This window comes from Dromaius novaehollandiae, chromosome 4 (genome assembly GCF_036370855.1).
Source record: "Dromaius novaehollandiae isolate bDroNov1 chromosome 4, bDroNov1.hap1, whole genome shotgun sequence".
Lineage (NCBI taxonomy): Eukaryota > Metazoa > Chordata > Aves > Casuariiformes > Dromaiidae > Dromaius > Dromaius novaehollandiae.
Genome location: NC_088101.1, coordinates 12,108,843 through 12,121,415, shown reverse-complemented (window position 1 = coordinate 12,121,415; position 12,573 = coordinate 12,108,843). Strand labels below are relative to the sequence as shown.

Below are 12,573 nucleotides of genomic sequence, written 5' to 3'. Positions count from 1 at the left end.
GTTCTTCTACAAGGCATGGAGACAACAGAAAGTTCATGAGATCCCTATGAAAAGAAATGAAAGGACTGTGGGCCAGTGGATTTTTTTTTTTTTTAGTCTTTTATTACGGTCCTCTTTCTTTATATAGACTCTGTCAAACAGTGCATTTCTGTCTTTCACCCTCTTCCTCATTATACTATTAATAGGCCTCCCATGCCACCCTATTTTGGGCTCTAAAAATTAAAAAAAAGGCTTCTACACATGCTGTGTTAGTTGGTAGAGATACCAGCCATCTTCAGAGTCTGTGTACAACCAAAGAGGCCTTAGGCTCCCAGACAAGCCTTTGGAGCCTAAAAAGTCACTCTGGAGGCCACCAAGGGCACTTCTAGCAAGCGTCTGTCCTTTGGAGCCACTGATGTTGATAAGTTGCTGAATTGAGAAGCCCACAGTGCCAAGAGAGCCTTGCTGGAGCCTTTAGTGTAATGTCCGAGACCCAAGAGGCATGACACAACGTGGTTGTCAACAGCAGAATGGAGATGATTAAGATAACTCCATGGTTCATTTTCTGAAATAACAGTGCTGATAATTTTCTGCCCTGAAATAGCACGTTGCTTTTGTGCTGCAAGTGCTTTTGCTTTCAACACTCGGGAAACTCTTCTGAGCTGTACAATTTCTAATTCATGCAATAGAAAGTTTTAACCCTACAGCTGTTTCTTTTGTCCTCTCCGCTCTGCTCCTCCACCTAAGTCCAGCACTTTTTCCCTCTGTTCAGCAGCTGCACGTGCAACTTTCTGTGTGTGAGCGAGTTTTTCTGCAGAAGCAGTTAAATATATAAAAAGCCCCCTGGAAGGCGTTGCTTCACTAAGTACTAGCGCTGGTTTCCAGGTGAGATGGTCTGCTCCGAGACTTCAAAGGGTCTTAAGAATCAAGGGCCTAAAGCTATTTCAAGGCCCTCAGAAGGCATCTTGCTGCCAATGGATTTTCCACCGAAATGGACGGACTTGAACTCTCCCTAGGAAAATATTGATTCTAGGAAGTATAACTTGAAGGAGAATCTATGCAATCGAACTTTAAGGCTGCACTAAATATAGCAGCTTATGGTTCAAACAGGTTTTGCAAGTTAAAAATTGTTTTGAGTGTTGTGGATCGTAGTGAGAAAAGGAGACAAAAGCAAATACTGATAATTGTGAATTATACACTTTTGCTGCAAGTGCAGATGCTTTGTAATTTGCAGCCTTGATGATGTTGCATGGTAAACTGTATCTCACTGCGTTTGAGGTGTTATGAGAATCTATACGATCATGCGTAATAGATATCCTTTCAAATTCACAGATATGCAGATGCCCAGCTCCCTTCACTGTCCTGGGAAATGCCTAGATTTTGTGAACTGAACAGACCTTCCTTACTTTGAGATCCTATTCAACCCTTGAGCTTGGGTTAAAAAGTTGCGTTTAAATAAAAAGTCTCAAGAGGGATTTTTGCAGTTTAGAAGTGTAATGGATTAATCCCAAAATAATACATTTTTCCAAGATTAAGCATCATTTCAGTGGGATTACTAATATTCTTTTGAACCACTTTTTGTGAACTTCCTTACCTTTACATATATGTTTTTTCTCTTAATAGTCCCCTTATATTAGTCAATGGAATTTTGATTATTCCAAGTATATTAAAATAATGTCTTGAGACAGGATTAAAATGCTCTTCTACTTCGAAATGAATTTGTATTAAAACACCTGCCTTTCTGCCGCACTCCCTGCTCGTATCACAGACAGAGCTGGTTGCTGCAATAAAGGAAAAAAGGTTTAGGGCATTTTTCTTTTCTTTATTAGCACTCGGAAGCTATGGAAGGGGTGAAATGCCCTGCTGCGTGCCGGGCGCGGGGTGGCCAGCTCTGCAAAGGGGGTGCTGGCGGCGGGGGGAGCCGAGGGCCGGCGGCCGCTCGGGGGCTGTGAGCCGCCGGCGACGGCCCTGCGCTGAGGCTGCCCGCGGCGGTCCCTTCCCTCGCGGGGGTTTGCGCCTCGCGCTTGCCTGCTGTTGGGACACGGTTTTAGGGGCTGTGAAGAATATTTTGCCCGGCACAGTGTGTAACCTTTGCTCGAATCTTCAACTAAGGAGATGAGCTTTCAGTTTTTCCAGGCCTGCTCTGCTCAATCATTAAACAGCGGCTGCAGGTTGGAGGGAAGCAACGAGCCCCTTAGTTTGTGCCTCCTCTACCAACGGCTCCTTCGTTCCTCTGGGAAGTGGCTCTCTCCTCTGCCGCTCTCCCTCGCGCCAGCCCTTCAGTACCGAGCAGTGCTGCTGCACGTCGGCAAGGCTCCCGAGGTTTGGCAAAGCCCTGACGTTTTTCCTGCAGTCAGTATAAGCCATATTGCCACAGGCCTGCCTGATTCCTTAAGTGGCGGCCAAAGGTGTCCAGTCTCCTGGCCTGCGTTTGAGTCCTTGAATGCAAGTCAGCCTATCTGCAGGAGTGCTGGTGTCGCGTCCTCTGAGAGAGCCGTGGTGCTCAGCCCCGCTCGCCGCTGGCTGCTTCGTTGAGTTAGTAAGCGTGGCTTGAGCTGTTTAACTTTCCGCTGCTCAGCTCGGGTGAAGTAGTGGTAGGCTTTGCTTACATTTGGAGCGTCAGCTTAGGGCCAGGGTGTGCGAAGCAGGGAGTGAATTGCCGGGTGTCAGCTGAGCTGTTGAAACTGCCCATGTGTTCCTGGCCTGGAGCAAGCATGAGGTAAACTGTGTTAGTTTAAGTGCTGGTGAAAGCTATTAAAGATAACATGTTTTATCTCACATTTGCAGTAGGTTACAAGCAGACACAGAATTATCACTGCTCAGCGGACGCGTACCAACTCCTTACACCATTGCAACTTGATCGTGGCTTTGTGGCCTTGGAGATGTGCGGGAAGATCTCTATGCTTGAACTTGTCTGCGTGTTGTGATGCTTGGGCTGTCTTGCTTCCTTCAGAGATGTCTGCGAGGAGCTGAGGGAGCAACAGCTTTGACCCATGCTCGTTTGTTTGCCTTCTTGTAGGTGGATAAAGTTTGAAGAGAAGGTAGAACAAGGTGGGGAGAGATGGAGTAAACCTCATGTGGCCACGTTGTCCCTGCACAGCTTGTTTGAATTAAGGACATGTATAGAGAAGGGCTCAATACTGCTGGATATGGAGGCCTCTTCTCTCCCTCAGGTGGTGGGTAAGTAAGCTTCCTTGGCTCTTTGCCTAGACTCCTCCCTATAATCTTTTTATTTAACTTCCAGATTTCCTTTGGAAGTGAGGGACTGAGCGTAGTTGACTCCCCCACCCCCCTCAAATAGCCATTCCCTGAAATAAAATGTGGAATAACCATGTTGGAAGACCCCAAGCTTTCCACACCTGTTATGGGTGGTAGTTTGAGGTAACTCATCCATTTTCCGTGCCCAGTGAAAATGCTTGTTTTCCCTAAAAGAGCAAAAGAAATAATCCTTCTACGAATAAGAGGGAAAACTCAAAAGTACATGGAGGAAGAGAATAGGTAAAAGAAAGGAAGAAAGATAGAGGTCTTGGGATATTTCTGCTGTTATAGGTCCAACCTATAAGGACTTACCATCCTTAATCAGACACAGGGGGATGTCTAGACAACCTGCAGACTTGGTTTCCAAAATTGTTTAAACATGGTCAATTTGTTGATGTCTAATGGTGACAGGTAGGAAAGTAAAACTCACAGAGCTCTCTTTGTTTACTGGTGTTATATCAGAAACATGGGACGGGAAAACTACTTGCCAGATAGAGAAAGATAAACTCGATGAGGAAAGACGTGTTGTTCTGAAAGGAGCATTCCGAAAATTACTCATAAAATATATGAACAACAAAAGCTGATGGAAAAATGTCACCTTACAAAGAATAAAGCTTTTGCCAAACATTTTGTGTAACCATGCCTACGTGCATATAATCAGTCTTCTCTGAGTTAGGGTGGAAATATTAGGCTTTTTTCATCACAGACTTGAAAAGGCATTAATTTTTAGGTAGCATTATAGAAGATAACTTTCTGACTCACTGAGTTAGCAAATGTGATGCATGTTCTGCCTCTACTTTGGCATAACTTTTATTGTTAGCACAAATAAAAGTTACCGGCAGACAAATAAGAGCTGCCACTTTCCCTTGGGGGACAGCGCGTTAACTGAAGTAATAAAGGGAACAATTTAATGTGGAATTTAATGCACAATAGAGGCTCTTAATAAATCTGGCTACTCTTTTTTTTCCCCTGGAATAGAGGAGCAGAAAGGAGAGAATTGATGGAAAACGAGCAGCCTTTGCAATGGGTTCGAAGTTTCTTTTACGGTGTTTCGGTGAAAGGCAAAGCCATGTAATATGTTTTATCCTGTGAAAATGGGAGCAAATTCTGCCTTTTGCAGTTCCTGTCATTTTTTTTAGTTCTGAGAGTGAACAATCTATTTAGTTACTCATCTACTTTTTTCCTATAGTCAGATTAAGTTTTATTGGAGACCTGTGAAGTGAATGCAGGCCTTGTTGAATTTGAAAGAAGTTTTACCGTTATATTTTTGGGAGCATCCTGGAACTCACAATGTAGCTGTAGCTTCTTCACAAAAAAATACAGGTTCAGAGCAGATTCCCCTTTCTGGACTAAAAGCTGTCTTCTCCGGGTAATAGTTGCTTTGAAATCCACTTAATGTATGTATGAAAATAAAAGAAGGGTGAGCGCCTTGGCACAACACGCGTGTGTCAGTGGCTGTCCTGCTGCTGCTGGACTGAGGGGCTGTGCTGCATGGAAGCGCTTATGTTTCGTTTCAAAGGAAACATTTAAAAGAGACTCCCACTAAAAATAAATTGGCAAAATCTGGTGGTGGTTTTGAGACGGGAAGGAAAGACTTCAGAATGGTAAGGCAGAGTGGAAATGAAGAGTCCCTCTCCCCCTGCTCTCCCTTAAGGTGGCTCAGTTTTGTTCCTTGTGATTAACGCTCCTTTCTTCTCCCCTGCCCCCTTCCTTGCGTGCGGCAGAAATGATTGTCGACAATCAGATCGAGACGGGCCTTTTGAAACTAGACATGAAGGACAAGGTCACCTACACGCTGCTCAGGAAGCACCGGCACCAGACCAAGAAGTCCAACCTGCGCTCCCTGGCTGACATTGGGAAGACCGTCTCCAGTGCAAGTAGGATGTTTACCAACCCCGATAACGGTAATGCAGAGGCTAACTGGCTATAGCCTTCCGTGCTAAAGCAACCCACAAACCTTGCCTGCCAAAAACTAACTCCGTTGCCATGACGATGCTTTTCCTAACCCCCAATTAGCATAGTGAGACCCGTGCTGATGACCCATCAGCGGTGGGCTCTGAAGGCTGCTTTGGCCGTGGCACATCGCTCTAACCCTATCTTCACTGGACGGAGTGGGAGAGGAGGCAGGTGTCAGGCAGCGGGATGCGGTGGTCATGGGCGATGCTGAGCGAAAGGCGTAGAGGTGCTCTTGCGGCTGGTGTGTAGGAGATGATGTCGGAACAACATTAGAAAAGATAGAATCAGAAAAAAACTCCGGACATGCCTGAAACCTAAAAGGCTGATTGTCTGAAATGTGTATACCGAGGCAAAGCTTTCATGTGCGTTCGATTGTGGTAACAGGTGGTGTCCGTGACACTCTTAATCAAAAATGTTGATGGGAGTTATATGATTTAGCTTGCATTTTACTGCTGTACAATCATTGTCCAGTGTGGGTAAAGCTGATTTCCATCTTGCTTTATTCATCCTAAAACTGTCCTGTGGAGTCTGTTTCGTGTATGTCTCTATATTTCTTTAAAAATGCCATGTATATAGTGGTGTCTGTATAAACGCGTTTGTGTGCCCAGATGCAGAGAGTTATAGAGGCCTTGGCAGTGACTCTGTACTTAATCACGCATTGAGAGCTGCCATCTTTTTAATTGAGGTAATCAAAAAAGAGGATGTTTTAAGCCTATTGTGGCTTGCAGTTCTGTAAACTGCCTCATGCAGCAGTATGAAAACTTGCTCAGAAGTCGCTATTTTGAAATACGTAGACGCGTAAGCAAGCTGATATTAATGTTACTGCATTTTGAGGCCTCTTAGCTTTCTGTGTTCTGCTTCTAAAACTCACCCTAACATTTCTCCCTGTCACGTTGCAGTTCTTTATTAATACTCCTACTTTTTATTGTCCTTTGCTTCTGCAAGAGATGTGTATGTGCATGTGAAGAATATTTATGGTTCTTGATGGTGCATCTTCCCATGTACCAGTGGCTTGATAATGCTGTGATTAAAGAGATAACACAAAGGCACAGTAAAATGAATCAAGGGAATGCTCTAGAGGTGAACCTTCTCAGGGAATATCTGTGCAGGGGTCCAGTGGAACAAAGCAGGGGACTGGGCTTTGAACAGCACTGTAAAAAAAAGAAGTTACAGTTGGGCTACATTCAGGGAAAGGAACTACAGCATTGGCAGGAGAAATTATTGATGTGTGCTAAAGGCGGGGAGGCTGTTGCAGAGCCCTGCAGTGACTGGAAAGGCACTCTCAAGCATTACTTGCAGTGGTGTGTGCACATATTAATTAATTAATTTATTCATTTATATATTTATTGGTTACTGCCTCCATGACTACTTCTTTCTCTGAGCCTTTGAAAGAAAGGGTGGACAGGCTTGCCCTATAGTATGGGAGGCAGAATTTAAGACAGCTGAGTCTTTAGCATGTGTCACGCTGAGGTTTCAGTCTCCCGATGTGCGAGGCAGGTGATGCAGTCGCTTCTTGGCTGCAGCCCACAGCCACTTTCCTAAAGGTAGGCACGGTGACACTGAGTGTTACGCTAACACAAAGCGTGGTTTTCAGGCTAGCCCATGGTGCATTTCCGATTGCACAGTCAGACCAAACAGCTGTCGTGGTACTACAGTACGTAGTATGTAAAACTATTTAGATGGTCAACTCTTGGCTGTTGGGAGTGTCGCTGTGTTGGGGGAATGACATGCTTAAACAACTAATCAAATTTAGTGTTTTCCTCTGTCAGTGATTTCCTCAGGGGTAGAAATGTAAAGCAACCTTAGGATTGACTGCATGATATTGTTACAGTTGGTGCCTCCTTCAGACTCAACAAGAGCCTGATTGAAGGGAAAGGGGTTAAAATGTGCTCTATTTACAACGTGCATCCACCTTCTACCTCTGCGTTGCATCTATTTTTGACTGCGCCATATGCTTGTAACAGCCTCTTCTTTTCTCGGCAGCTGGTCGAGCTCTTCCTTTCTGCAGTAAGAGTCATTCATTGAGGAGCCGTCAAAACCTCAGGGTGCTAAAGACAAATTAAAAGTCACTTAGAATGTTACTGAAGGTAAAACATGCACAGTGCGTTATTTCACCGTACTTCAGACGATAAGTCCCGGCTCTTCGCTGTACAGAGCCAAATTTTCAGTGCTGGTTTTAACGTGATTGTCCTGGGGGCATGACACTGGCCAGGGACATATATAGGTTCTCGCTCCAGCACGTGCTTATTTTTCATGGCTTAGGGCATCCTTTGCTCAGGTTCTACACGACTTAGTTTTTCATTCATTTCTTTTTCTCGTTTGAAGGGACTGTGTGGGCCCTGTCTGTGTTGGACTGATTCTCAAGAAATTCTTTCTTGGCTTTGCTTAGCCCGCTGGCTGACCTTGAACCAGTTCTTTCATATCGCTTTGCCCCTGTTTCCCCACCTAGGATATTTATATGTTAAAACAATATATAATGCATTATGTTTCATGACAGCTTTGAGACTTAAGGAGAAAGAGACAAATACAGAGGGAAATATTTTATGAATAGTTGTTAGTGGTGTTTATTATTTACACTTTAATGAAAAAGTAACTCCAGAATGTATTTCATTGAGATATACTGTGCTCCCTGGAGTTCAGTGAGTGCTTCTCATGTGCTTCTGAAGGCAGAATTTGTCCTTTACACAGATACAAATTTAATGAAGCCGACAGGAGTGCAGCTGGCTCTCACTGTGGCTAATAACAATAATAAAAGTGCCACCAGCCCCAGGTGCTCATGAATTTCCCTAGAGTTTCTTTGCAGGTAGATATTTGCTTTCAAGTGCTACCCTTCGTTTCAGTGTTAGCAAAACGTTCGTATAATATTCCTGCTGCGCGCGGGTCAGTGTGAGTGGCAGTCCCTCAGGACACGGGACCTGTGCACCTCTTGCTTCTTACCTCTGGGTAACAGCTTTACAGGCTGATATATTTAGAAAGCAGCTTGGCCTTCTGTTCAGCTGGCGTTGACTGCCCTTGGTAAACCGGGTAACTCCTCATCTTTAGTCCACCCTTAAAACACAGGGATGTAAATTGTGAAGCACTGTGCTAATTTTGCTTACGCAGTTATTGCATGTTCATTAAAGGCTGTTAATAAGACAGCATCTGCTGACACTTAACTAGACTATGCTATACTTGCATCTAAAAATGTTATTTACCTTTCTGGCTCCCACTGGGCAATCACAATTTCTTTGGAACCTGTGAATTTGGTGTGTATCTAATTATATTAAGCTATTTTCAAAGACCTTTATTTGGGAAACACCTCTGCATAGTGTCATTACAATGTATTCTGTCTGCTACTGATTTTCCTTCTTTCTTTTTTTCCAAGGAAAGTTATAGTTAGATTTATACACAAATGAAATAACGATAAATTTCTTCAAGGGTGTTTGTTAGATCTTAAATCCAGAAACGTCCAAGGGCCGTGCTCCTCAAAAATATTTAGGTGCCTGTATCTCACTTATTTCGGAGTGAGTAAATGACTACATGTTAGATGTTCTAAAATTTGCTATGCCTTTCTTAGCTTTATGATAAACTTGCTATAAACTACTGCTCTGTCATTACATTTATTTGTAATTAGAACTTTTCAAGAAGTTTTGAATGTGTCCTAAGATATTTTTCAGGCACAAGGCAGGAAAAAAAAAAGGAGTAAATTAGCAGAAGTTGCTAAGACTTTAATCTGGAAAAATTAGTATATTTTCATTTTGTCATGTATTGTTGTCAAGTCAGTTGAGCTTCTCTGTAAAGCACTTAAGTATGTGGCTCTTGCCATGCTCTTAGTTTATCTTCTCGGATTCTGGTCTCGGTGTTCGGAGTTGACGTGACACGTGAATGAGCCCCGTGCAGCTTTATGAAATGCATGTAGAAATTCAGCAACCTAAGAAATGCTGCTTTTCAGAGGTGACCGGGAGAGTAGATAGGCACCTCCCCGCCACTGCAGCGCCTGAGTGCTGGTGGTCCCCAGGCGCTCTCTGGGCACGGGAAGGCCCCACCTGGGACGGCTGCTGTGTCTCTGCGGCCAGCGGTCGCACAGGCATCCTGTTCCCAGCTCTGTTATTTCACCGCTGTTATTGAAGCCCGACTAAGTGGCAATCAGATTGGCAGAAACACTGAACTTGAGACTGGTAAAGCTTTTTTTTCATAACTGTGTCATAAAGACTGATATTTCATCTTGCCCAGTGATCATATTTGTAAGAAGATACTTCCTCAGAAATCCTTTTGCCATTAAGAAAGAAATTGTGCAAAAGATGACAATTTCTCGTGTGCTGTTTGATGCAGAAGGATAAGCCACTGCATTTCTTTGCTGTCCCTTGAGCAGGACACAGATGATTATCAAAAAGCCAAGCAGGCAAAGCTGTGCTACGTAGTTCCTAAAAGTAACTTTTACAAAGACACTGTCCTTTTTGTTTCTTTTTATTGGCAGAAAGCTGTGAGATGTCCGATATGCTCAACAAGGAGTTTCAGAAACATTTAAACTGAACTCCTGGGTGTTTTCTTGGCAGAGGTGCGCCAGCGTGTCTCGTGTGGTTAACTGCCTTCCTAAGAGTTGCGGGTGTCCTTTTCTGGCGCAGAGTACAGCATTCGGGGTGAGCCCCTGCGGTAGATAACACACGGACAGGAGGCCCTCCAGCAGGCTTTGGCCATCCGGCACACCTTTGGCCTGTGATGTAGAGATCCCGGTGATTTGTCCCTGTATAAAATGAGAAGGATGTTCACGGTTCCTTATTCAGGTGCCTGAGGACTATGTAATAAATGTTCACCGGTACTTTGATGATGAAATTTGCTATGCAGTGTGTGTTTTAGATATTATTATTTAGGAGAGAGCTGTGAGTGTTCTGCTTGCCAGCATTTTGCTTAGCGTAGGCCCATGAGAGCCACTGGCACAAGCGTTGCAGAGTAGTGACCAAATCGTAATAAAAACAAGCTGGCAAAGGCTGTAGAGAACTGAGGTGTGTTTGTGTGCGAGGATTTAACCTTCGCAGATAATGGCATGCTACCCATCACTGTGTGAATGGTGTCTGTGCTGTCCAAACACCTAATGTGTTACACAGAGAAGAGGCAGGAGGCGGTTATTTATCTTTGCTGTGCCAACAGAATAGCTTGGAAACACTTGAGTTAAAATAACAGTTACGCTGTCTGCAGTGCCTTAGATGATGTGCTGAGAGAGTGAAAGCTAGTAACAGTTGCAGACTTTTCCCCTCTAAAGTTGTTACTCGACATGAGAATGCATCTTTATTCTATAAAGTGTTTTTCACACAAACTGCATTCCAGATCCCTTTAGAGAGTTGAGTGATACAAGGACAGTTAAATAATCACAGCAGAGGAGGAGAGACATTAAGCCAGAAATGAGATGTCCTCAAGGGACACTTGAAAAAAACCCCAACCAGTTTATTTAGCTGTTTGCACTATTTGAAGCATTACAAAATAGGGTATGCATTTTCAAGCCCTAATTGGTGTATAGTTTGGTGTTTATATGGGCAGGATATTCAAAATTGGCTCTGACAGGGAAGTGACCTGATTTTTTTCCCAAAAGCAGTGTGTGTCTGCCACTCTTATTTCCTCCCCGCACTCGGGACTGCTCAGCACAACTAGAATTGCAGCTGCTTTATTTAGTTGCTTGTTTAGTTGAAATCTGGTTCTACGATGCCTGAATTTCAGGCACCTAGAATTAAAAATTTTCCCCAGACCTGCCGAATGAACCCTGAAAGCTGAAGCTACAGAGGAGATTTGGCTCTCCAAATGAGCGGGCTTGGTTCCTTTGCCCCTGACCTATGCAGAAAGGTGCGCTTGTGTGCATAACTGCGAATGTTCAAAACCTTTGCCTCCTAACTCGCTTGCTTGTGCAATTGCTTGAGCGTTTCTCTCTTTCTTTCTTTTTTTTTTTTGACTTTTCCACTTTGCTCTCTTCCTCCTCTCTGCTGCTGCTGTCTCCCGCTTGCTCCGCCAAAGCACGCAGCCCGCTTGAGAGCTCCGTGCCCTGCCTAGCGACGCGCACGCTGGATGATGAGGTCCGAGTGCAGCGCAGCCCCAGCGTGGGATGGCTCAGTAAGTCCCGGGGGACGGGCAAGCGGGCTGGGGTACTGCACTCGGGTAGCTCTCAGCAGGCCAAGTTTCTTAATGCTCGCTGCCCCATTAACAGTGGGAGGATTGGAAAGCCGCTCCTCGTGGCATGGCTGCTGCTCCGGCTGTCCGTGTTGCCCCCACTCTCCCTGTGCCGTGCTCTCTTTCACTCCGTTTTCACAGTCGCTTTTCGTAGTGGTGAAGCAGGTAGCTCAGTTGCACTCCCGTTCAGGCGGTGGTCTCTCTCCTAACCCACCCAGCAGAATTTAATGCGTGTATTGATGTATCCTTTGGCCATCAAAAAAGTTTCATTAATTTTGTCACCAGTGCAGTATTAGAAATAAAACAAGCTTAAATGTTTTAATTACCATATAATTAAATGCAAGAATAAGCTCCCTTTGTCCTGCGGCTAGCAGCCCTGCCAGCTTTGTGTCTCAGTGGTGAGTTGGGCTTGCCTAAGTCCCCAGCTCCCTCCCGTTATCCTTTGGAGAGTGTTACTCCTCAGCAGCCCTGCACATCGCGGAGGAGTGTGCTATTCCCGCAGGAGGGCCCAGCTTACTGCGCTGATGGCAGAGAGGCTCTTTACAAGCCATAGCAATCTCTAGAAGTCCGAATTTCAGGCTGTTTGCTATGAAGGGAGCCTATTAGTAGAATGAGATAGTAACATGGAGGTGGTTGGATTATCACCTTACTTTTTGCACCAGTACTGCATTGAACGCAGTCCAGGAAGAGGCTTGCGTTGCCTTTGCTGGAGAGACAGTGATGCAAATTAGGCCCGAGTCAGGAAATGATCCTTAGTTAGCAAACCGTGGAAGGTTTCTCCGAAGTGGTATTGCTGGGCTTTCCATAGGGGCTGAGGTTGCACTGGGACACTGTAATCTCCAAACGGTCGAGTCTGCTGCAGAGTTTGTCCTTATGGGCAGGTCGTTGCACTAAAAAACTGACCATTTGAGACGTCCTTGCTGGCTTTGGGCCTTCAAAGGTGCACAAGGGTTAGGAGAGTGAGTTAGATGGGATTTAGGCTGTGCAGGTCTGGGCCATAGTGTCTACACAGCCAAATGGCTTTTGATGGAAAAAGTACAGACAGGTTTGCACATGCTGCGTCCTGGAGCTCGAGTTATGCTTGTCTGCAGCCCTGACTTTGCTTGGCACTCACCGTACATTCAGCGATGTGGGGATAATTTTGAAATCTAAGTGGGAGCACTGTCAAGTTTCTCAGGTCAGCAAAGCCGCTTAAAGGTGGTAAGTGTGGTTTCCAGTCAGTGTTTTAAAGACCGTGTGAGAGAG

At 44.8% G+C, this 12,573-nt stretch overlaps 1 protein-coding gene across 3 annotated transcripts in view; it reads left to right on the top strand.

The window, feature by feature from the left end:
- The window catches only part of SLC4A4 (solute carrier family 4 member 4), a 229,217-nt gene that overhangs the window by 132,625 nt on the left and 84,019 nt on the right, over nucleotides 1–12,573 (top strand). For 2 of the 3 annotated variants that reach the window (XM_064510424.1, XM_064510423.1), the window contains exons 5-6: nucleotides 2,999–3,159; nucleotides 4,962–5,141. In XM_064510424.1, the coding sequence (XP_064366494.1) occupies nucleotides 2,999–3,159; nucleotides 4,962–5,141 (341 nt within the window). The remainder of the gene's footprint in view (nucleotides 1–2,998; nucleotides 3,160–4,961; nucleotides 5,142–12,573) is intronic. The other variant, XM_064510425.1, reaches the window with a different exon arrangement.